Raw genomic sequence first — 23,890 nt, 5'->3', positions numbered from 1 at the left:
CATATTGAAACTCATACTTGCTTACAGTTGTTGACGATGAAGCCGACTGCCAGTTGAAGAAAATGTAATAAACTTACATATAATATAGGTGGGTATATGCATAATTCTGTATTTATTTGTAATTATTTATTCTGGTATATTATGTAAGTATATGCAGCTGTAGGCAATGAAATTTCCCTTTAATGTATGCTGATTAGTATTCATTCAAAGTGACATTAAAGTTATTATTCTATTCTACTCTACTCTACTTGAATTATGTCTTTCCTGTCATAAAATTGCTTATTCTAGTCTAGTCCAGTCCAGTCCATTCTTAAATTCCTAATTCTATTCTATTCTACTCTACTCTACTGTTCTGTTCTACTTTACTCTACTCTACTCTATTCATCTAGTCTAGTCTAATTTCTATTCTATTCTATTCTATTCCATTCCATTCAGATTATGTCCTTTCTGTCATAAAATTGCTTATTATCTGACCCAAAGTGGGACTAAAAGTTATTAAAATCAGGGGGAAACATAGGTGAAACGGAGAAGGCACATCATGAAACAATATTTTGTAATTGTAATTATTACTTTGCACAATATATTTTGTATTTTATTTTCATTAGGTATTTTTATTTCTCTTGACTACCATATAAAGGTTAGATTCCCCCCGCCCAGTTGCACTAAACAAATGTTATTTTAACCATGGTTTGCTGCATATACAACCAACCACTGAGAAGGAAGGAAGGAAGGAAGGAAGGAAGGAAGGAAGGAAGGAAGGAAGGAAGGAAGGAAGGAAGGAAGGAAGGAAGGATAGCAATAGCAGACTTATATACCACTTCATGGTACCTTACAGCCCTCTTTAAGCAGTTAACAGAGTCATCCTTTTGCCCCCAACAAATTGGGTCCTCAATTTACCGACCTTGGAAGGATGGACGGCTGAGTCAACTTGAGCTGATCAGGATTGAACTACTGGCAGTCAGCAGAATTAGCCTGCAATACTGCATTCTAACCACTGCACACCATGGAAGGATGGAAGGGAGGCAGGAAGGAAGGAAGAGCAATAGCACTTAGACTTGTATACCACTTCACAGGGCTTTCCAGCCCTCTCTAAGCAGTTTATAGAGTCAGCCTTTTGCCCCCCAAAATCCGGCTCTTCATTTTACCCATCTCGGAAGGAGGGAAGGCTGAGCAGAGTGGGACTCGAGCTGTGATCAGGGTCCAATTAGCCTGCAATCCTGCATTCCAACCACTGCGCCACCCCGGCAGAAGAACGCTCTTTCCAAAAGCCCAGAGGGGGAGGGGAGGGACGGGGGAGGGGGCGCCCCGCAATTCCCCCCTCCCTCTCTGCATCTCCAGCAAACTTTCACTTTCCCACCGGGGCCCCCTGTAGGAAGCTTCCACGGGGAGAGGCGGCGTCTGATTGATCAATTCCTTAGCGGAAATTCCTCTTTCCAAAGAGGCGCACGGGGCGCGGTTGTTCTTGGCCAACCCAGCCCGGCCAGAGGGCACCTAGTTGGGCAAAGCTGCCAGGCTCCAGACGGGATTGCGCAATCCTCGCGCATCTCCCCTCGCGCCTCCTGAATTGCCCGGGGCAGCAGAAGGGGCGGGGCCTTGACGTGGGTGTGTCTCGAAGAAGCGGAGAACAATAGGCAAGGCCCGCGGTGGGCGCGGCCCGTGCCGGCGGATCCACCAATCAAACGCTCCCACCGGCTAGTGGGCGCGTCTAAGGGGGAAGCGGCGCCTATATAAGCGGGCCGGATGGTCAGATCGTCCTTCAGTACTTGGCGGGCATGGCTGGGCGCGGCTGCTTCTCCCGGGCGTCGCTGCGCGCTGCTCAGTCCTTCGTTGCTCCGAGCCGCTCGCGCTCTTCCCCGGCCGCGGCTCCGGCTGCTGCACCGCTCCCGGACCAGGATGCCGTCCCCACCGGCGCGATCCCCGCGCACGGGACGCACCTCCGCCAGCACCCGCCGCCGCCGCCCCAACCGCGGGCAGTGAACTTCTCCGATGCCCGGGAGGCTTTCCGGAGCAAGAGCAGCGGCGAGCTCCTGCGAGGGCTGCTCGTGCTCCGCCTCTGCGCCCTGGAGCCGCTGGTGCAGCGCTCCGAGCAGGTGAGCGCCAGATCCGGCCGCTTCTTCCTTTCCCGGAAGAGCTAAACGGCCGCGGGGGGGAGAAAAGGGCAGAGCCTCCGTCTTCAGATGCAGTCTATCTCGGCATAACGGGAAAGCGGCTTTTGCCTTTTGCTTAAAATGAGGCTGGTGTTGTAGTAGACGGGAATTTCCCAAAGGATGAAAAAGGAAACGATGGAGATGGAAGAGATCGGACTGCCATTTCTTCAGAAAATAGTGTAGGGTCTCCTGCGCGGGGGTTGGACTAGATGACCTCCAAGGTCCCTTCCCATTTATCTGTCAATCTGTACCCTAGGGCTGTTAAGGATTTAGCACGCACCCCGTGTTCGTGTAACGGAGGAGCTTTAACGTCCTTGTGGGAACACGGCCGGTGGTTGTCCCCTCCTTGGGAGATTTCTAAGAGTGGGTCCGGATTTTTCTTCTATCGCTGACTGGATCCCCGGGACATTCGCGGAGGTGTTGGGGAGATCTTGGGCTGTCAAACCGAGGAGTTTAAGTCCCCAGAACTACAGCAGTCTGTGACCCCTGGGCTTTGCAGACAGCTCAAAGGAGCAATGAGGAGTTTGGAAGGAGCAACTTCAGGATGAAGTTCCCAAATGCAAAGCTTCCGTCTGCTTTTATCAGCACAAACAGTGAGGCTCTGGAAATTACCCTTCCTAAGAAACTGGGGAGTGTTTTTTGCAAAAGAATTAACATTCTTTGGGGTTCAACTTCGTTAATCTGTAATCTCAGAGGAATTCAATCTCGTGACTCTCAAGTCTTTTCTGGCTGGTTAACGCTGCCTGAGAAATGACTTGCCCCTGGATCAAAGATGGCACATTCTTCCTTGCAGGAGGCACATTTCCACCAGCTCAAGGGTTCATTCAGGAGTACTGGACGTTTTTTTGGTCCAGGCTCCAGTCTTCCGTAGGGTGTAGAGAAGGGTAGTCAATTCTTTATTGGCCAAGTGTGATTGGGCACACAATGAATTTGTCTTTGGTGCAGATGCTCTCAGTGTACATAAAGAAAAATAAAACAGCAAACGTTCCTCAAGAATCATAAGATTTTATAGGGCAGGGGTGTCCAAACTTGGGAACTTTAAGACTTGTGGACTTCAACTCCCAGCATTCTCCAGCCAGCATAGTTTACTCTCTTGTAATCCCTTCCTCTGCAATCTCTCCACTTAGATCAGAGGTCATCAAATTTGGGAACTTTAAGACTTGTGGACTTCAATTCCCAGAATTCCCCAGCCAGCATAGCTTACTCTCTTGTAATCCCTTCCTCTGCAATCTCTCCACTTAGATCAGAGGTCATCAAATTTGGGAACTTTAAGACTTGTGGACTTCAACTCCCAGAATTCCCCAGCCAGCATAGCTTACTCTCTTGTAATCCCTTCCTCTGCAATCTCTCCACTTAGATCAGAGGTCATCAAATTTGGGAACTTTAAGACTTGTGGACTTCAACTCCCAGAATTCTGGGAGTTGAAGTCCACAAGTCTTAAAGTTCCCAAGTTTGGACACCCCTGTTATAGGGAAAGGGGGTAATGGGACCAGTGTTTACTCTGGGGAGTTTTAAGTGAGAAAGCCAGCCCTGTGACTGCTCCCTCTTTCCACAGTTGATGCAACTCAGCCAGAAGCTGCTGGGCCAACAGCTCTTTGAGAAGCTGATGAAACTGACCTTCTATGGGCAGTTTGTGGCTGGAGAAGACCAGGAAGCCATCAAGCCTCTCATCCGGCACAACCGTGCCTACGGCGTGGGCTCTGTGCTGGACTACAGCGTGGAGGAAGACCTGACCAGCGAGGAGGCCAAGAAGAAGGAACTAGAGTAAGAGACGAGTGTGGCAACAGGCAGTGGCGAGGGAGGGCTGCTCTGTGCCAAGAAGTGCCCATCCCCTCTGCAGCAGTCATTGGGAGAAGTTGAGGTCATAGCCCATTACATAAGTAGGGGCATGGCAGAGGGGCAGGCGTTGGCTTAGGGAGGAAGGCTGGTTTGGGGGAGGATTGGAAAAAAAGGGATGATGTAAGGAGGCCCCCAGCAATTAATTGACAGGAAGTATTCCAATGATGCATAACAACAAGCAAGTTTGCTGTGGCCTTTGCAATCTCTCGGGTTCAGGTTTCAGCGATGAGTCAGAGGGGAGCCATGAGCTGCTGGGGCTTTGAGACATTCCTCCGGGATCTTTTCCTCCTTCCCACAAGGCCACAGGGTGGTGGGGGAGGAAGGGGGGAGGTGAAGGCCAGCCCTGCAGTTGGGGGAGGCTATCCGTTAGATGAGTGGAACCGGTTAGACCAGGGGTGTCAAACTGGATTTCATGCAGGGCTGCACCAGGGTTGTGTTGGACCTTGGGGGGCAAAGGTTGGGTGTAGCCAGCTCGACATCACTCGTGTCAGGGGCAGCTGTGATGGCCTGAGCACTCGGCCAGCGAAAACCGGCTCCTGATGTCCGTTTCCAGCTGCAAATGCCTCCTGCAACCTTGCAGGAGGCCTTGGCAGCCGGAAACGGACATCAGGAGTCCCATTTTCAATGGCAGAGTCACCATGGGCCGGTCCCTCGCAGTTTCCAGGTTTGTCCTGCAGGCTGGATCCGACCCACGAACCTTGAGTTTGACAGTCCTGGTTTTACACCAACGTGTCTACAAAATGGACCTGCATTGGCGCCTCCTTCACCACTAATTTGGAGGAAGAGCTTCAGCACATGCGATGCGTGTCCTGCCCATTTCTTCTCTCTCTGCCTTTTCCTAATGGGCAGGACACGCATCTCATGTGCTGAAGCTCTTCCTCCAAATTAGTGGTGAAGGAGGCGCCAATGCAGGTCCATTTTGTAGACACGTTAGTGTAAAACCAGGACTGTCAAAACTCAAGGTCCGTGGGTTCTTCTGCATCGCTTGCAAAGCAATCCCAGGCTGTTCTACAAATGATGCTTTTTTAGAAAAAGAAACATTGCAGCTGCCGTGCTGGCCGCTCGTGCTAACTTGCCCAGAGCGATACTCGTGAGGTTTTAAACGGGAGCACGTGCTGGTCTGTAGCATTGCAAGTAGGAGGAGAGCAGGGCAGGGGGTCCCAAACGCGATGCGGAAGGGAAGGAGTCCCTGTGGGTTTTATTCCACTAGTTCAGGGATTCCCAACTGGAAGCACCCACCTGAGGGGTGCGAGAAAATATTCCAGGGGGGCGCAAAAAGGTGGGTTTAGAAGTTTCGAAATTATCATGTATGTGCATAATTATATGCATATAATTATTTATTTCTGCAAGGGGTACGAGAATATATCAGCATTCTAGGGGTGCAGGGGTATAGAAAAGGTTGGGAACACCTGCACTAGCTGATGCTGACTGTAGGGGGCAGCACTTATCGTCGTTTTGAAGCGATGAGCCAGCGCTGTCCAAAGACATTTCTGTGGGTCAGTTGACCAGCATGACATCACAAAGTGCTGTTAACTTCCCGCTGAAGTGGTACCTATTTATCTACTCACATTTGCGTGCTTCTGAATTGCTAGATAGGCAGGAGCTGGGCAAAGACAGGAACTCACCCCGTTGTGTGACGCTTGGTCTCAAACCCCGGCTGTCAGCTTTCCACCGGACAATCCAGGAGTCTTAACCACTGAGATATTTCATTGCCCTAAATGCGATTGGAGAGGGGCGTTTTGATATTTTCCTGCCCAACAGATTCTTAAGATGAAATTATGTTGAGGGTAGAGCTGGACTCGGTTGGTCCATTTGACTTCAGGATAATTCTCCAAAATGGAAGAAAGGAATAGGAGGAGAGACCAGCAGTAGAAAGATCAAGTTTGAAAACAGGTCAAGTTAGAGCAGAGAGAAAAGCTCCAGGATGCCTCCCCCCCTCAGGGCATTCCTGTGATAGGGAGGGACAGCTGGGCAATAGCAAAACAGTCTCATTATCAGCGTTCTAAATACCATGCATGAAATCAATCAGAGACCAAGGCAGAATCATCCTTAAAGTTCCAATTTAATCATACAGGCGTGTTACCACGTCTATAGAATTCCAACTCTAATGTTCTTCCCTGGAATTCCACCCAGTTGAAAGTTCATGATCTTATCCCCACACCCCATAATCCATCACATGTTCCAATCATCATCTTCCACGCTGGCATCTACACCCCTCTGCTTCCGTCAGGTGTCAAGGTGCGGAGACAAAAGATGACCTTGAGCTTCTAGAAAGAATGACAACAATACATTCCACAATTCTACTCCTTTCTATTCCCCCCTCCCAACTACTACACTAATGACACAGCATAAGAAATTAATAGAAAGTGTGGCAGGCCAAAGATCCTAAAAAAAACTGCTTAGAGAGAGAGAGAGGCAGAGCCTGGGCCATCCATCAGCCCTCAGATGGAGAGTCAAATAGCCCCCAGGTCTGGAGGTGGCTGATGAGGAAGAGGAGGAACAGCTGGGTGCAGTGCCTGACACGCAGATCCGCAGAGGAGAGGAGAGCAGTGGAAATCTATGAGCCGGTCCTTGGGACGGAAGAGCCACCGCTGCTAGCGAAGCCCCACCTAGCTCTGGAGATCAAAGGCAGGGGGCAGAGATGAATAGATGTAGCAGACAACTATTCACCTCCCTGCCGGACAGACTTGTTAGTCTGCAGTGAGAGAAAAACTTTTTGGCGGTGCTCCTAATAAGGGAATCTTTGAATTAACTTCAGAAGGTTTGACGTGTTTGGGGAGCTGGGTTAGAACAGACAGCTTCTTCCAATCTTCTGTCTCGGAGAAAGAGGGGGTCAACTAGTTCTCCAAAACACCTGAGGGCAGGGCGAGAGGTAACTGGTGGAAACTTACCTAGGAGATCCAACCTAGAGCTCCATCTCTGGAGGTTTTTACGGGACAGCCATTTCTCTGGCGCTTGAGCAGGGAGTTGGACTAGATGTGTATGTTATCCTTTGCTGTGGGGCTTCCCATAACTTGCCTTCCCCCCCACCCACCCTCATGTTGCGAAGAGGTTACCTAAAGGGATCAGGGTTTCATCTTTCCAGCAACATAACATGGCAGATCTCCAGGAATGCTGGCAATGTTAGCCTGGTGGGAGAAAACACCCCTCCCCTGGTCGCAGAAGCTCCACGGGGTACCCGGGGTCACCTCCTACCTCTCAGCCCAAGAGCTGATTGGGTAGAGAGGGGAGATTTGGATCCTGGTTCTTCCTCATCCATGGAACTCATTCTCCCCCGTCCGTGCTACCTCTCAGCCCCACTCGGAGGGCCAGACCAGGAAATCCACCCAACAGGAAGGGCTAGGGAAGGTGAAGATGACTTGGCTGGAGTGTCAGGCCTGCAACCATCTTTTATTTTGGATTTCAAGTCCAGCTTGGTGATGGAGAGGGGCTGAAATGATGGAATCTTACCAGACTGATTCCGCTGGGTCTCCTCACTCGTACGGTGAATTAGCGTCTACCTGAGCCACCTCCAAATATTCTAGATTTTTAAAAATGCTTTGGCCCCTTTTGCTTAGGAAACGGTCCCTGCATGTCTCGGTCAAGATTGTCTTCCTTACTCTCTTGGCTACCTTATAGGATGGTTGTGAGCCAATGGCAGTTGTGGGGGGGGGGAGAGAACGACAGGAGTAGAGCGAGCAGATCCATATTCCATTTGTATGCCTGCTCATCCCACTGAGGGACTCTGTGCCATGCTGAATCCTGAAGGTGCAGGGTCAAGGTTATATGGTGCAGTGGTTAGAGTGCAGTTACTGCAGGCTACTTCTGCTGACTGCCGGCTGCCTGCAATTTGGCAGTTGGAATCTCACCAGGCTCAAGGTTGACTCAGCCTTCCATCTTTCTGAGGTGGGTCAAATGAGGATTGTTGGGGGCAAGAGGCTGACTCTGTAAACCTCTTAGAAAGGGCTGTAAAGCATTGTAAAGTGGTATATAAGTCTAAAGGCTAGTGTTATTTTCCTCCTTCCTTCCTTCCTTCCTTCCTTCCTTCCTTCCTTCCTTCCTTCCTTCCATGATCCACAGTAGTTAGAGTGCAGTACTGCAGGCTACTTCTGCTGACTGCCGGCTGCCTGCAATTTGGCAGTTCAAATCTCACCAGGCTCAAGGTTGACTCAGCTTTCCATCCTTCTGAGATGGGTCAAATGAGGAGCCAGACTGTTGGGGTTTGCAACAGGCTGAAACTGCTTAGAAAGGCCTGTGAAGCAGTGTAAGTCTCTTGCTATATGCTGAAAGCCACGAACAGGCCATTTTGGAGGATGTGATCCCTGCCCCCATCTCCAGAAATAACGTGGGCAAAACGCTCACCCACTCAACGCCCGAGTAATCCAAAGCCAAGCTATCGTATTTGGTAGCCCCGTTCTCATCCTTTGCGGAGACGAGTAGAAAAGGGGAGTGATTTTTTTCCTGTCTTCTAGAACCCTAAAGGGACCTCAGAAGAGTCAAAACTCTCACTTCATGTGGCCTTCCTCAGCCACCACAGGGCATCCTGTGACCCTCAGCATTGTGGGAGGAATCTGTTGTTCGCTTTGCCCCAAAAAGCCTGGTGGGTACTTGTCAGGGTACTGGGTAGGTTCCCTTCCAGTCTCTAAGGCAGAGTCCTCAGCCGTGGCTGTTTTAAGATGTCTGGACCAACTCCCTGAATTCCCTAGCCGGTCCTGCTGATATCCACCCATCTCAATCAGAATAGGGCTGGAAGGGACCTTGGAGGTCTTCCAGTCCAACCCCCTGCCCAAACAGGAGACCCACACCATTTCAGACAAGTAGCTGTCCATTCTCTTCTTTAAAATCTCCAATGATGGAGCACATACAACTTTTGAAGGCAACTTCTGTTCCACTGCTTAATTGTCCTCACAGTTAGGAAGTTTCTCCTTAATTCCAGGTTGCTTCTGTCCGTGATTAGTTTCCACCCATTGTTTCTTGTCCTGCACTCTGGTGCTTTGGAGATTAAATTGACACACACACACCCTCTCTTCTTTGTGGCAGCCCCTCAAATACTAGAATACTACCACTATCATGTCCCCCCCCCTAGTCCTTCTTTTCTCTATACTAGCCACCGAATCTCTGCAACCAGTTGTAGTCTCAAGGCCTTGGATCACCTTCGTTGCTCTTCTCTGCACATTTTTTTCCAAAGCCTCAACGTCTTTTTTACTAATATGATGATCAAATGTGCAGTATTCCAGGTGTGGCCTTACTAAGGATTTATAAAGTGATGCTAATATTTTGCATGATCTTAAAAAGCAGCCACAGTGGCTCAGTGGCTAAGACTCTGAGCTTGTTCAGCGGTTTGAATCCCTAGCGCCGCATAACAGAGTGAGCTCCCGTGACTTGTCCCAGCTTCCGCCAAACTAGCAGTTCGAAAGCACGTAAAAATGCAAGGAGAAAAATAGGAACCACATTTGGTGGGAAGGGAACAGCATTCCATGCACCTTTGGCATTGAGTCATGCCGGCCACATGACCATGGAGACGTCTTCGGACAGCGCTGGCTCTTCGGCTTTGAAACGGAGATGAGCAGCGCCCCGTAGAGTCGGGAACGACTGGCACATATGTGCGAGGGAAGCCTTTACCTTTAAAAAGTGGCCTGGGTTGAGAAACGCAGCTGCTCCAAGAGCTCTCTTGAGGTCACCCCTGGATTCTGCTTGGTGCCATCGGCTGCCCCTCCCTTTGGTTCCTCCGGGCACAACTTGTTCTGCGCACTTTCGCTTCCTGTTTGCATCCTCCCCTAGAGCCGGCCGGTTTGCATCGGAATCTGGAAGCAGGAACTGATGAGGGAGGGAGGGGGGGGGGCCCCTTGGGAATTTGCTTGCGCCCTGCCCAGGAGGAAACCCGAGAGGGTCCTCGCCCGCTTTGCGTCACAAGCTGCAATGTTGTTTCTTCGCAGGACACGTTGTGTTCCTCGTGACTTGCCAATGAAACAGCCTTCCGCTCTGCGATTGGCCGAGGGGCGACGTGCCCCCTCGTCCGGATTGGCTGCAGGGGAGGCAGCTCCCTTACGCAAGAGAGGCAGCTGCCAGAAGCATGTGCGAAGCTGAGCTGGGATCCGTCTTTGTCCTGCTCCTCTTTCTGCCTGGCCTGGCGAGATCAGTTAATCCGGCTCTTGGCAAGCCTGGTGGTACTCTGTGCCATCTGATCTCCATGAAGGCAGTTCGGGGTTTGTTTCGCAAGCCGCCATTCATTTCAACGCAAGGGCTGCGCCAGGGAATTGGCCTTTGGGGCTGAGGATCACAATCTGGTGATCTTCCCCACCTACCAATAAAGGAGAATATTTATAGCTCAGGGTTGAAATGAGGTGTCCTTGTGCTTCCTGAGCTGTTGTTTTCTTGCAAACATTTCATTACATTCCATGCACTGATGATGTTACCTAGTTTGGGCAGAGGTACGCCTAGTGAAAAGAAGAATTAGGGCAGGGGTGTCCAAACTTGGCAACTTTAAGACTTGTGGACTTCAACTCCCAGAATTCCCCAGCCAGCTCTGCTGTCCACAAGTCTTAAAGTTGCCAAGTTTGGATACCCCTGAATTAGGGGTAACGCGATAGCAACGTTCCAGTATTTGAGTAGCTGCTATAAGGACAGCGGTGGGGGGTCAACCTATTTTCCAAAGACAAGACAAGAAACCATGGATGGAGACTACTCAGGGAGAGAAGCAACCTGGAACTAAGGAAAAACTTCCTAACAGTTAGAATAATTAGTCAGTGGAACAGCTTGCCACCAGAAGTTGTTTTCAAGAAGAGACTGGACAGCCACTTGTCTGAAATGGTATAGGTTTCTCCTGCTTGAGCTGGGGGCTGGACTAGAAGACCTCCAAAGTCCCTTTCAGCTCTATTTGGATTGAATGGCATAGGGTCTCCTGCTTGAGCTGGGGCTGGACTAGAAGACCTCCAAAGTCCCTTTCAGCTCTATTTGGATTGAATGGCATAGGGTCTCCTGCTTGAGCTGGGGCTGGACTAGAAGACCTCCAAAGTCCCTTTCAGCTCTATTTGGATTGAATGGCATAGGGTCTCCTGCTTGAGCAGGGGGCTGGATTAGAAGACCTTCAAAGTCCCTTCCAGCTCTATTCTGATTGATTGATCTCATTGACGTGCGGGGTGGGGTAATGTCCATTTGACTAGAAGGAGATCATCTAGTCCAGCCCCCTGCTCAACCAGGAGAACCTATACTATTTCAAACGAGTGCTGAGCTCCGGCAGGACTGAGCAAACTCTATGGCTTGGCATGGCCCCGGTCAATTCCACAGTCAGTGCATATATACAGTGGAGTGGTATAAGGTCTCCTGCTTGAGCAGGGGGCTGGACTAGAAGACCTCTAAGGTCCCTTCCAGCTCTATTCTGATTGATTAATCAAACACCTGCAAGAAAAACAACCAAACTCAGAGAGCACCAAGGACCCCTCAACCTTGTTTGAGCTGGAGATGGGCTGAATTAAGGGGACTTTCTGGAACAGGAAGTTTTTTCCCCCTGATGGGCTACCAAGGGGCACTTTGCAAAGACTTTCTCTCCCATCCTGTCAACTTTGGGGAAGTTTTGTCTTTGGAACGAGTTTGTCTAAAGCAGGGGTGTCCAAACTTGGGAACTTTAAGACTTGTGGACTTCAACTCCCAGAATTCCCTAGCCAGCCATGCTGGCTGGGGAATTCTGGGAGTTGAAGTCCACAAGTCTTAAAGTTCCCAAGTTTGGACACCCCTGGTCTAAAGCCATCCATTCTTCGCTGTTGTTTGTTTAGTTCACGAAACCTCCTGGGAAATTTGCATTTTAGGTCTTAAGTTCTTGATTAACTGAATCAGAGCTTTCTCTGTCACTTTTCCAGGCAGCTTTTCCTGCCCCAGAGTAAATACAGACACGCCCTGGCACTGACACTTCCTGTCAAGGGCCATCACTCACTTAGTCACTGGCATTCGCTGCAGGTTGCTGGGAAATAGACACACCCATAACCTTTAGTTACCTTGAAAAATAGGCACAGCCGATTAGGCTGTGGGGGAAATGTGCAAGGCAGAGCGATATGGCGTCTTTATGACAACTGAAAATGATGGGCACACTTCAGGATTCTTGGAATTCGTTGGACAAGAGAGGCAGCTGTCATTAAAAAAAAAACACAGGACATTGGGAAGAAGAGGAGTTCCTATTCAAAATAGCCATTTAAAGCATGACACCTGTAGTTCCCAGTCAGGGTGAGACTCCAAAAGTGGGACCAGTTCAGTGCTCAGCAGTCCTGACATGGCCCAACCTTCACGACTGCAGAAACAGTTACCTATTCTGAATCAATCAATCAGCCCAGAGCTGGAAGGGACCTTAGAGGTCTTCTAGTCCAGCCCCCTGCCCAAGCAGGAAACCTTATACCACTGCACTGTATATATGCACTGACTGTGGAATTGACTGGGGCCATGCCAAGCCGTAGAGTTTGCTCAGTCCTGCCGGAGCTCAGCACTCGTTTGAAATAGTATAGGTTCTCCTGCTTGAGCAGGGGGCTGGACTAGATGATCTCCTTCTAGTCAAATGGACATTACCCCACCCCGCACGTCAATGAGATCAATCAATCAGAATAGAGCTGGAAGGGACTTTGGAGGTCTTCTAGTCCAGCCCCAGCTCAAGCAGGAGACCCTATGCCATTCAATCCAAATAGAGCTGAAAGGGACCTTGGAGGTCTTCTAGTCCAGCCCCCTGCTCAAACAGAAGAACCCATACTATTTCAAACGAGTGGCAGTCCAGTCTCTTCTTTAAAAAAAAAACACCAGGGATGAAGCACCTACAACTTCTGGTGGCCAGCTGTTCCACGGGTTCATTCTCCTCCCTGTTAGGAAGGTTCTCCTTAATTCCAGGTTGCTTCTCTCCTTGCTTAGTTTCCATCCGTTGCTTCTTGTCCTAGCTTCAGGTGTTTTGAAAAAATAAGTACACACACACACACACACACACTTCTTTGTGGCAGCCCCTTGGATATTGGAACACTGCTATTTAATCAAGATCTGGGAAGACCTTTTATTATGAAACTTACCCAACCAGGAGTAGACTTGGGGGGGTGAGGGGGGATGCAAAACAGATGCTCAGTCATGCAGCTGTTGGAAGTGGATCTGGAGGAGGGACAGCCAACTCCGTCCCTCACCTCCCCTCCCTTTCCTTAACCTGTTTAGGCAAAGAATGACACATTCCAGCAGCACAAGACTTCTGGTTAGTTAGAGGAAATGAACCGCCCACAACTCCTCCGCTTGCAAATTCCTAAAAAGCTCCCTGGAGCTTTTGCTTTGGCCTAAAAGGCTTCACTTGGGGAGGGTCTCCGTCTGTTGCTGCGGCATTGGCAGCTGCCCTCTCCTCCCCCGCCATCCCCCTCCCCCTTCTCGTGCATTGCTCTCTGTTTTCCACTTTCCAATGTGAAGACTGCAGTCCGGCTAAATCCCAGATTCCTGGATCAAACCCAGAAGACCTAAGGGGCCTTAGAGGTCCTCTAGCCCACCCCTCGACGTAGGGCGAGGGGTGTGCAAATAGCTTGAGCCTTCAGTCCCTTTGGTGATTATCCGATATTAAAAAGTGAAGCTTATGCTGGCCACCCCCATCCCAGTGCCCACTTTTCCCATGCTAGTACACCCATTACAGGTGGTCCTCGACTTACGACCACCATTGAGCCCAAAATTTATGCTGCTCGGTGAGACATTGAAGTATATTCTGGCCCATTTTACGACATTTCTTGCCACGGTTGTTAAGTGAGCAACACGGCGGTTCAGTGAATCTGGTTTCCCCATGGACTTTGGTTGCAAAAGGGGGGGGGAATCACTTGACCCCCGGGGGTCAGTGCGACGGTCATAAATATGCATCAGGGATGCTACAACAGTCGTTAAGTGTGAAAGCTGGTCATAAGTCACTTTTTTCAGTGCCGTTGTAAGTTTCAACGGTCGCTAAACCAACTGTCATAAGTCAAGGACTACCTGTACTCCCAGGGAGCCCATCACAAACTGCAAACGCTGCTGGTGGCTGTCGTACGTCAAGGACTTATTTGTAGAGTGCAACCTACACACCCCAGCCCTTTCCTTGTTAAGCCTGGAGGATTTGACTGTGTTGGAAGAAACTTCCTTCTGGGGTCCATTGCAAGTTGGGAAAAAGACACTGAATTCATGGAAGTTGCTTGGAAAGAAGGTTTATTGATGATGGACAGGATCACATAGTTTGAGGTCTTGCGGGGGGAAAGGGGAAGAGATGCTGAGAATGTCCTGGTTTTATGTCCTCTCTGGGCTTTTGAATTTGAGCTTGTATTCTGATTGGTTGTCAGGCTCCCATGGGGCCCTGCAGGGGTAACTTTGTAGGTTGTGTTGTGTCCTAGGCTTGGTTGAGCCTTGCCGGGTGATGATGTAATGAAAGGGCTTTGGGAAATTCCTACTATGGCTCTGCCTGAAGGAGGTAGATCTTTGTTATGTAGAATAGATTGGCTCAGGCCTTAATGGCAATCTATTGACAGAAGGGGCTGTGGTTGAATTTCTGCCTCCCTTTTAGGGGGAAATATTCTGCCCTTTTAATATTTCCTAAAATATCTCATTTTCCTAGGAGAGGGGTGGGTGCTAACTTCCTACAACTGCAAAGCCCATCTATTCTGATATTGCCAAATTTACAATGTAATGAAGGCTGGCAGGCCCCAGTCCTAACTCTTCCGGTTGCCTCTGGCCAGCTGTGGTCCCCTTGTCTGGGGCTGCATTCAGTGCTCGCGGAGTGAGTGGCTTGGGATGCGTAGCATGGAGACCCACGGCCGAAAGTAAAAGTTTTCTTCCTTCCTTCCTTCTTTCCCAGCTCCTGCATCTCTGCATTTGAGAAGGAGACAGGCAGTAAGTAAAGTTGCTGCGGAATCCTCTCGCCTCTTTTAACGTCCCACCGCTTGCTTGGGGGTCTCCAATCTGCCCTGTAGGGGGACTCGTGGCTTTTTGCCCCTGCAGTCAAGAGGCAACATTTTCTCTCTGGTTGCTTTTGACCAAGGAACCCAAAGGTGATTTTGGCAAGAGGCAACTGGACTTTTTGGTTTGTTTATTTTCTTTCCCTTCTCATCCAAGAAGCTTCTTCAGCTCTGACTGGATGGTGGGGAATGGAAGGATTTGCACTCCTTGCAGACAGCTGGTCATTTGCATCCTTTTAGAAGGTCCTTGAGGCCACCTGGAGGTTGATCTGTATAGTCAAGGTCACCTGAACAGTCCTCTCTCAACAGAGGGGGTGCGGGGATAAGACACCTGTCTCCAGTCTACAACAAAGTCCTTTCAGCTGTTTCAAGAAGGCTCCACGCCCATTTTCACCACTGGGGCAAACTCCAAGTGGCCTCAAGGACTCTCTAAAAGGATGCAAATGACCAGCTGTCTGCAAGGAGTATAAATCCTTCCATTCCTCACAATCCAGTCAGAGCTGAAGAAGCTTCTTGGATGAGAAGGGAAACGTCTTCAAAGCAAAAACCAGAAAAACCAGTTGTCTCTTGGGGGGGGGGGAAGCATCTTTGGGACAACCATGACCTGGATGACGGAGAATCTCCATAGACATTTGACCAAGAGCTGCTAACCAGGGAGCCCCAGAGGAAGCTGTAGGGCCAGAGGCCCATTTCGGTCTTTTCATGGCACGTCAAGGGGTGCACACACCCGAAGTGGTGGGGGCCTAGCTCTTTTTCAGGGGGAAGGGGGGATTTCTGAACAGTAAATAGCTGCCCTATTTGTTCCTTAGCTCCCCAAATGTGCTCAGAGAAAAACTGGCCCAATGGGCTAAGACTGTGATAGCGAACCTATGGCACGCATGCCAGAGGTGGCACACAGAGCCCTCGCTGTGGGCATCCCTGCCCTTCGCCAGCTGCTCTTCTGGTTTTTGATCTTCTGGTGCTGGAAAATGGCAGGGAAACGGCCAAAAAAACATGCTGGTTTTTGGGCTGTCAGCCTATTTTTCAGGCTGTTTTTGGCCCAAAAATGGTCTGAAAATGGCCAGGATAATGGCCCCAAACAGGCTGCTCTTCAAGCCATTTTCAGGCTGGTTTAGGCCCCCAAAACAGCCGAAAAAATGGTCTGGAAATGGCTCAAAAAAACAGCCTGAAAATGCCCAAATAATATGTATGTGCATGCCAGCCAGCTGGTCTTTGGATTTCCAGCACTCTGGTGGGCGCATATGCACCCATGCGCATTCCGGTTTGGCCACTGGGTGCCAAAAAGATTCACCATCACTGTGCTGAGAGGTTGGCCCTGGTTCCTTGTGAGGGGCTCTGGAGGCCCCAAATGGATGCCTCTCATCCAGGCCTGGTCACCCTTTTGACCTGGCTGACTTTGCTCCCCCTCATGAGTGTAAGCAGATTAGGCCATGTGGGAGACCCCCCCACACACAGAGAGAGAGACAAAGGCAACCAAGTTAAACCATTATAACTAACCAGGGTGGTCACAACCAGCTTTCTTGGTTGAGCATTTCCTAAAATGGCTTGGAGGGAAGGGGGCTTGGGGTGCGAAGTGGCTGGAGATTCTGGGGCTAAAGGGGCTCCCTTCCCTGCTGGCTGTCCTCCCCAGAGCAGAGAGAGAAGCGCTACAGCGTCCATCACAAGTTTGGGGACCGGCGGGATGGTGTCACTGGCGCCCGAACCTACTTCTACGCCGATGAAGCCAAATGCGACCGGCACATGGAGACGTTCCTAAAATGCATCGAGGCCTCAGGTGAGCAGCTGAGCAGCCTTCCGGGGGGGGGGCAGGTCAGCCTCCCTCCAAATGGAAGGTGCTTCCTCCCACGGGATGGGCATAAGGGTGGAGGACCCCTCTGTAGAACGTGTCTTCCAAGCTGGGATGGGCAAACCTATGGCCCTAGATGATGACCAAGGATCAGGCCAATGGGGGGAGAGATGAGGAGCTGCAGTCCTTGCAGACCTGGGGTTGTCTCCTCCACTTTGACTGCCCTCAAACATGTTGCCGGCTTTCTTGGCAACTTCCCTGCTGCTTTTCAGTTCTGCTAATGGAAACCGATCTGCTGGGAGCAGGTTTAGATCAGAGCTCTTCAATCTTGGCAACTTTAAGACTTGTGGACTTGGGAGTTGAAGTCCACAAGTCCTAAAACTTTGCCGGCTGAGGAACTGTGGGAGTTGAAGTCCACAAAGCTTTGCCGGCTGAGGAACTGTGGGAGTTGAAGTCCACAAAGCTTTGCCGGCTGAGGAACTCTGGGAGTTGAAGTCCACAAAGCTTTGCCACCTGAGGAACTCTGGGAGTTGAAGTCCACAAAGCTTTGCCGCCTGAGGAACGCTGGGAGTTGAAGTCCACAAAGCTTTGCCGCCTGAGGAACGCTGGGAGTTGAAGTCCACAAAGCTTTGCCGGCTGAGGAACTCTGGGAGTTGAAGTCCACAAAGCTTTGCCGGCTGAGGAACTCTGGGAGTTGAAGTCCACAAAGCTTTGCCGGCTGAGGAACTCTGGGAGTTGAAGTCCACAAAGCTTTGCTGGCTGAGGAACTCGGAGTTGAAGTCCACAAAGCTTTGCTGGCTAAGGAACTCTGGGAGTTGAAGTCCACAAAGCTTTGCTGGCTAAGGAACTCTGGGAGTTGAAGTCCACAAAGCTTTGCTGGCTAAGGAACTCTGGGAGTTGAAGTCCACAAAGCTTTGCCACCTGAGGAACTCTGGGAGTTGAAGTCCACAAAGCTTTGCCACCTGAGGAACTCTGGGAGTTGAAATCCACAAAGCTTTGCCACCTGAGGAACTCTGGGAGTTGAAGTCCACAAAGCTTTGCCGGCTGAGGAACTCTGGGAGTTGAAGTCCACAAAGCTTTGCCGGCTGAGGAACTCTGGGAAGTGAAGTCCACAAAGCTTTGCCGGCTGAGGAACTCTGGGAAGTGAAGTCCACAAGTCTTAAAGTTGCCAAGGTTGGAGACCCTTGATCTAGATCAGTGGTTCTCAACCTGTGGGTCGGGGCCCCTTTGGGGTTCGAACAACCCTTTCACAGGGGTCGCCTAAGACCATCGGAAAACACATATTTTCGAAAAAATACAGAAAACATAAAATAATTTTATGGTTGGGGGTCACCACAACATGAGGAACTGTATCAAAGGATCATGGCGTTAGGAAGGTTGAGACCCACTGATCTAGATTGAGGGAGTTCGAGTCCCCGCTTGGCATCACTCTGGGTTCACCTGTCTCAAGGCTTCCAGAGAGCCAAGGTGGCTCCTGACCTCCCTGGTCCTCAGGACAGGATCGTTAAAGTGCTCCTGGGGAGGAGATGTTCAAAGGCCCCTTTGGCTGATGATCTTTCTGCACCCGAAAAGCCCCCAAGCGCTAACTCTCTTGTTTTTTAGGAGGAAGCTCGGAGGACGGTTTCTCTGCCATCAAGCTGACAGCGCTGGGGAGGCCGCAGTTCCTGGTATGCGATCAGCTGCTCTGGATAGGCCGTGTTTGGTTTCTTGGCTCCCTGCTGCCCCATCACCGTTTAGCTTGTCCCGGGCCCTCGGGGTTAAGAAAGACCCCGCAGACTGCCTGATGTGGCTCTGGCAGTCCCTCTCCCTTCTGGCAAAGACGGCAGTGGGGTCCCCTCCATGGAAGAGGGTCAACACCAACCATCCCAGTTGGCACATTCTAAACAAGAGTGAAACTTTATTGAAAGCTCCATCTAGGAGGTACAGCAGAAGCAAAGTTGGTTCTGAGGTTTTCCTGTAGGAAAACTGTCAGGAGTTTGCTGCATAAATTCAAATCCAGAAGCAAACATAGATAACTGATGCAACAGGATTCATTAACTTCTTTATATATGTAAGAATAGATGAATAAATGTACGATAAGGCAGGAGAGTTACAAGCAGTTAGCTTCATTTTAGCAGACAAGCCCAGGCAGGCTGCTAGTTTACTTCTCAGAGCAACAGACTGCTTAAGTTTCTGTTTCAATTCTCTGCACAGACTCCGATCTGTTTAAGCTCCCACTGGCTGATTTAGTTGTTATGCCTATTCATTGACTGACCTTGTTCCCACATCTCTCCCAGTCATGAATATTTTAACAAAAACATCCCTTTTTTCCCTGGGCCTCCCACAGTTCATTGTCCACCAATTACATGCTGTACTTTTGTTTTGAGAAAATGTTCTGTGCCGTTGGAACAGTTCTCGGAGTTTGGCCTTGGTGGATATCTCTTCTCACAGGCAACAGAAGGCTCTCGTGCATTCCTCAGTTCTCCCCCCTTCCCTGGGAATTTACCCCCCCAAAAAAACCCTCTCATATGCGGCACTCCCAAGCTCTGTTTTCACTGGCAGAGGGTTGCTGGAGGCTGCGGCAGCCGAAAACGAAGCTCGGGAGCTTGTTTTCACTGGCAGTAGCACTGCAGTCCAGTCCTTCTCTGTTTCTAGGGTGGCCCCACGGGCCAGATCTAAGAACCCTGCGGGCTGAATCCGGCCCCCGGGCCTTGAGTTTGACACCCCTGTTCTAGTGCTTGTTGTGAGTGAATCCTAGATCCCCTGGGGAAGCCTTTGGAGACCCTCCTCAGGAGGGCATCTCTGGCCAAGCCCCTCCTTGCATCTCGATAGCCAATCAGCAGGCACTTCATTCCCGTGAAAAGGCCAGGCTTCCTTGGGGCTTAATTGTTTGAAAGAGTCCATTTTCCATTGTTGTTGTGTTTTAATGGACTCTAGCATCTATTTGCATTTAAAAGTTGGGGGAGGGAGGGGGAAAGTACCTGCTAACTCTAATTTTGATGAAACGGCTCGCGGGACTTGGGTTTTTAGCAGACGAGATTCAACCACCGGGGATCTTAATGGAGCCCCTCAATTTAGAAGGAGCATTTTTTAAAAAAAATTCGAGTGGTGCAGTGGCCTAGAGGTGGAGCTCTCGCCTCACAATCAGGAGGCTGTGAGTTTGATCCTCAGTAGAGGCAGATATTTCTCTCTCTCGGCACAATGAGAATATATCTCCTGAACAGAACTCCGCATTGGCAACAGGAAGGGCATCGGGCCATTCAAACACTCTGCTAGCTCCATTCAGTTGCCCAGATTCCACCCTGCAAGGGGTTATGGAGTCGTTAAATGATGATAGGCCTTTTGGGAAAAATAGGGACCAGAAATAAAGACCAGAAAATGAATTATTTTCTGCTTCAGGAGAATCAGAAGCAGGAGGCTGTGAGTTCAATCCTAGGTAGAGGCAGATGTTTCTCTCTCTGGTCACAATGAGAATATATCTGCTGAACAAAACTCCGCATTGGCAACAGGAAAGGCATCTGGCCATTCAAACACTCAGCTAATTACCCAGATTCCACCCCACAAGGGATTATGATGATGATTTTTTTTTAATTTATTTGCTACTCCAGGACAATAGTTTCCTCATTGATAGCTAAATGCTTATCCGAGAGGTCTTGACCCACCAAGGCCCATCCGAGGTTCCTGGTCAATGCAGGGGACGCTCCCTGGACTGACCAGGCCTCTCAGGGATGTAGGGCAGATGTTTTAACTCAAGACGGGGCTGCTCACTCCGTCTCTGCTTGCCTCCAGCTGCAGTTCTCGGAGGTTCTGGTGAAATGGAGGCGCTTCTTCCACCAACTGGCTGCTGAACAGGGCAAGGTGGGCTTGGCAGCTCTGGAAACGAAGCTGGAGGTAGAGAAGCTGCAGGTGAGTTTCTGATGGGGGAGGGCTTAGCAAAAGGGAGTTGTCTAAAGGAGACCCGATTTCTGCATTGAGAGAAAACACCTGTTGGAAAACAGACACAGGAAACAAAAGTAGAATGGTCTCCTTTTGACTTGGCTGCATTTCAGGTTTTAAGTCAACATGTTGTTGTACCAGTGAAGAGATCCCTACAGAGGAGGATGTGATTAGGAAAATATTAGAATGTGTACAGAAATGAACAGATTGACTGATTGTTATACAATTTGGGAATCTTTTTACTGGTGGCTAAAGAACAGACATAAGAATTAATAGTAAAAGAAGTTATCTAAAGTATAGAAAATGTATTAATAGTCAATATAACTAATAGATTTAAATAAATTACAACGGGGATTGTTATAATAGTAGATACTTAAGGAAATTAAGCTAAAATGAGATTAAATTATGAATAAGATTGTAGTTTTAAGTGTTGGCACAAAATATGTATTCCCAGACGACACACTGGTTAATGGAAAATGGATTGTTGGTATACACACACACACCATATTTTTCGGAGTATAAGACGCTCAGAAGTATAAGACGCACCTAGCTTTTGGGGAGGAAAACAAGGGGGGGGGGGAAATCTGCTTCTGCCTCCCAGCAATTTGCCTCCTTGCAACAAACAGCAAACAGTACAGACAATATACACTGCTTGTAGTGTTATATAATAATAATAATAATAATAAATTTAGATTTATTAGCCGCTCCCTTTCCAAGTAGGACTCGGGGCGGCGTACAATGGAGCATATAACATGAAACATATATAACAACATCAAACGTACATACACACACAACACACATACATACACGTACATACACGGAGGAGGAAGCAAATTACATCAATAGACAGTTAAAAATCTGCTTTAAAATACCCCAATTGTAAAAAACCCAATAAAATTAATATTTAAGAACAATTTAAAAAACAGTTTGGAGGAATGGGAAAATTACGATTGCGATTGAGCCAGGCCGGATAATTGAAAGAGGTGGGTCTTCAGCTGTACACGGAAGGAGCGGAGATCGGAAATCATCCTGATGTCACGGGGGAGGTCATTCCATAGGGCTGGGCCCATCACAGAGAAGGCTCTGCTCCTGGGTGTCGCCCCCCGGCACTGTTTGGCGGACGGCACCCGGAGAAGTCCCTCTCTGTGTGAGCGAATTGGTCGTAGGGATGTGTGGGGCAGGATGCGATCCTGCATATAACTAGGCCCTGTGCCATGGAGCGCTTTAAAGATCATAATCAAAACCTTGAAACGCACTCGGTAGACCACAGGCAGCCAGTGCAGCTCGCGCAGGAGAGGTGTTACAGGGGAGTATCAGTGCAGCTCGCGCAGGAGAGGTGTTACAGGGGAGTATCTAGTCCTCCCCATAATCACCCGCGCGGCCGCGTTCTGGACCAATTGTAGTCTCCGAGTGCATCTCAAGGGAAGCCCCATGTAGAGAGCATTGCAGTAATCCAGGCGAGACGTCACTAGCGCATGGGTGACTGTGCGTAGGGCATCCCGGTCCAATAAGGGGCGCAATTGGCGCATCAGGCGAACCTGATGGAACGCCCCCCTTGCCACGGCTGTTACATGGTTATCCATGGACAGCCGGGTATCCAGGAGGACGCCCAAATTGCGCACCTGTTCCATGGGGGCTAGTTGGACGCCCCCGATGGCCAGAGATGGAAACACCTGGTTGAACCGGGAGGCCGGAAGCCACAGCCACTCCGTCTTGGAAGGGTTGAGTTTTTTGAGTATTTCAGACTATACTTGTATAGATACTGTTAAAATTGATGTGGCTTTCTGGAAGTATACATTAATTAGCACAAGAAAAAAAAATCTGCCTCTGCCTCCCAGCAATTTGCCCGGTGGAGCAAACAGCAAGTTTCACTTTCAATTTCAGCAGGGGCCTCCCGATCATCAGCTGTTTCAGGCTGCCGGGATTGCTATAGCCTATTGCAGCCTCCGCAAGCCCCATTTTCCCCGTTTGCTGCAAGGTCAATTGCTGGGAGGCAGAGGCCAAAGGGTGGGGGACGGTGGGTGGGCATTTGGTATATAAGACGCACCCACCCTCTTTTAGGGGGGGGGGGGAAGGTGCATTTTATACTCCTAAAAGTACAGTGTGTGTGTATGTGTGTGTGTGCTTTTTGGAGTATAAGACTTGTATGTATGTATGTATGTATGTATGTATGTATGTATGTATGTATGTATATATAAAGAATTAAGAACTGACTGGGCACTGCAGGACTGAAGGGACTCTCTCTGGTTCTGGCAGGAGGCCCTGGCCAACCTGGGGATTGCCACCAAAACTGAAAGCCAACAGTGGTTCGCGGGCGAGAAATTGGGCCTGACGGGGTAAGTGCAGTTCAGCTGGCTGGTTCTGGCTTCCATGGGGACATTGGCTGTATTAATGGGGGGAGGGGGAAGAAGGTAGGTCATTTGTGCATTCAGGTCCTCTCCTGGCCTCTCCAAAGACACATTTGTGTTTGAAAACAGTTATGGAGATTCTCAGTCATCCAGGTGTGTCAAAGGTGCTTTTCCAAGAGGCAGCTGGACTTCCTGGTTGAGTTCTCAGAAAGTCCAGTTGCCTCTTGAAAAAGCACCTTTGGGACGACCATCTCAAAACGAAGCAGGAGAGGGGACCCTGGGTGCACCGGGGGGGAGGAGGGAGGTGTTGTTGCTGCTGGCATTACGGCCGGTTCAGTGCGCGCGCAATTTTGCATGTGTGCAGTTGCTTATAAATAACCGTGCATGCTCAGAACATTTAAAAATGGGGGGGGGGGGACAGTTCAGGGGCATGGCAGACCTGGGTCACTGCTGGTTCTGGCGACCCACGCCGGCATACCACTACTGATTCAGCCAAACCGGTAGGAACCCAACTCTGCCTGGGTGATGGAGCAGCTTCCTTGCAAAGAAGCAGAAACAGTGTGGCTTAGGGAAAACAGAGAAGACCACGGAGGTGAGAGCCAGCCTGCCTTTCCCCCAGTCTCAACCCCTAAAGCTGAGCAGTGGGCGATTCTGGAGCAGTAAGGAGCCCTTCCCCCCCCCCCCCCCGATTGCAAAATAGCCTCACGGCCATCAATTAGGCACCTTTCATGGGACAAGACGAAGCCACGGAGGAAAAAGCCCACCAGGTGTGATGGCTAAACGTTTTGCAGCCCCTCCCCTCACCAGAGCTTTACTTCAATCTCTTTTCTCAAGAACGGTGGACTTGCTGGATTGGAATAGTTTGATCGATGCCCGGATGGAGATTTCCAAACTTCTGCTCGTCCCAAACCTGAAGGTAAACACACCAGACCTGCCAGGAAGTCCTTGGTGGTGATGGAG

At 49.8% G+C, this 23,890-nt stretch overlaps 1 protein-coding gene across 1 annotated transcript in view; it reads left to right on the top strand.

Annotated features, from left to right (window-relative positions):
* The first annotated feature begins 1,746 nt into the window (after nt 1-1,746).
* The window catches only part of PRODH (proline dehydrogenase 1), a 31,520-nt gene continuing 9,376 nt past the window's right edge, over nt 1,747-23,890 (top strand). Inside the window, exons 1-8 of the mRNA XM_081966905.1 lie at nt 1,747-2,090; nt 3,703-3,911; nt 14,782-14,816; nt 16,512-16,655; nt 18,270-18,334; nt 20,436-20,552; nt 22,839-22,918; nt 23,765-23,846. Of these exons, the coding sequence (XP_081823031.1) occupies nt 1,773-2,090; nt 3,703-3,911; nt 14,782-14,816; nt 16,512-16,655; nt 18,270-18,334; nt 20,436-20,552; nt 22,839-22,918; nt 23,765-23,846 (1,050 nt within the window). The 5' untranslated portion in view covers nt 1,747-1,772. The remainder of the gene's footprint in view (nt 2,091-3,702; nt 3,912-14,781; nt 14,817-16,511; nt 16,656-18,269; nt 18,335-20,435; nt 20,553-22,838; nt 22,919-23,764; nt 23,847-23,890) is intronic.

This window comes from Natrix helvetica (genome assembly GCF_964273705.1).
Source record: "Natrix helvetica genome assembly, chromosome: 14".
Lineage (NCBI taxonomy): Eukaryota > Metazoa > Chordata > Lepidosauria > Squamata > Natricidae > Natrix > Natrix helvetica.
The sequence above is the reverse complement of the archived record's forward strand: the minus strand, read 5'-3'. Positions and strand labels throughout refer to the sequence as shown.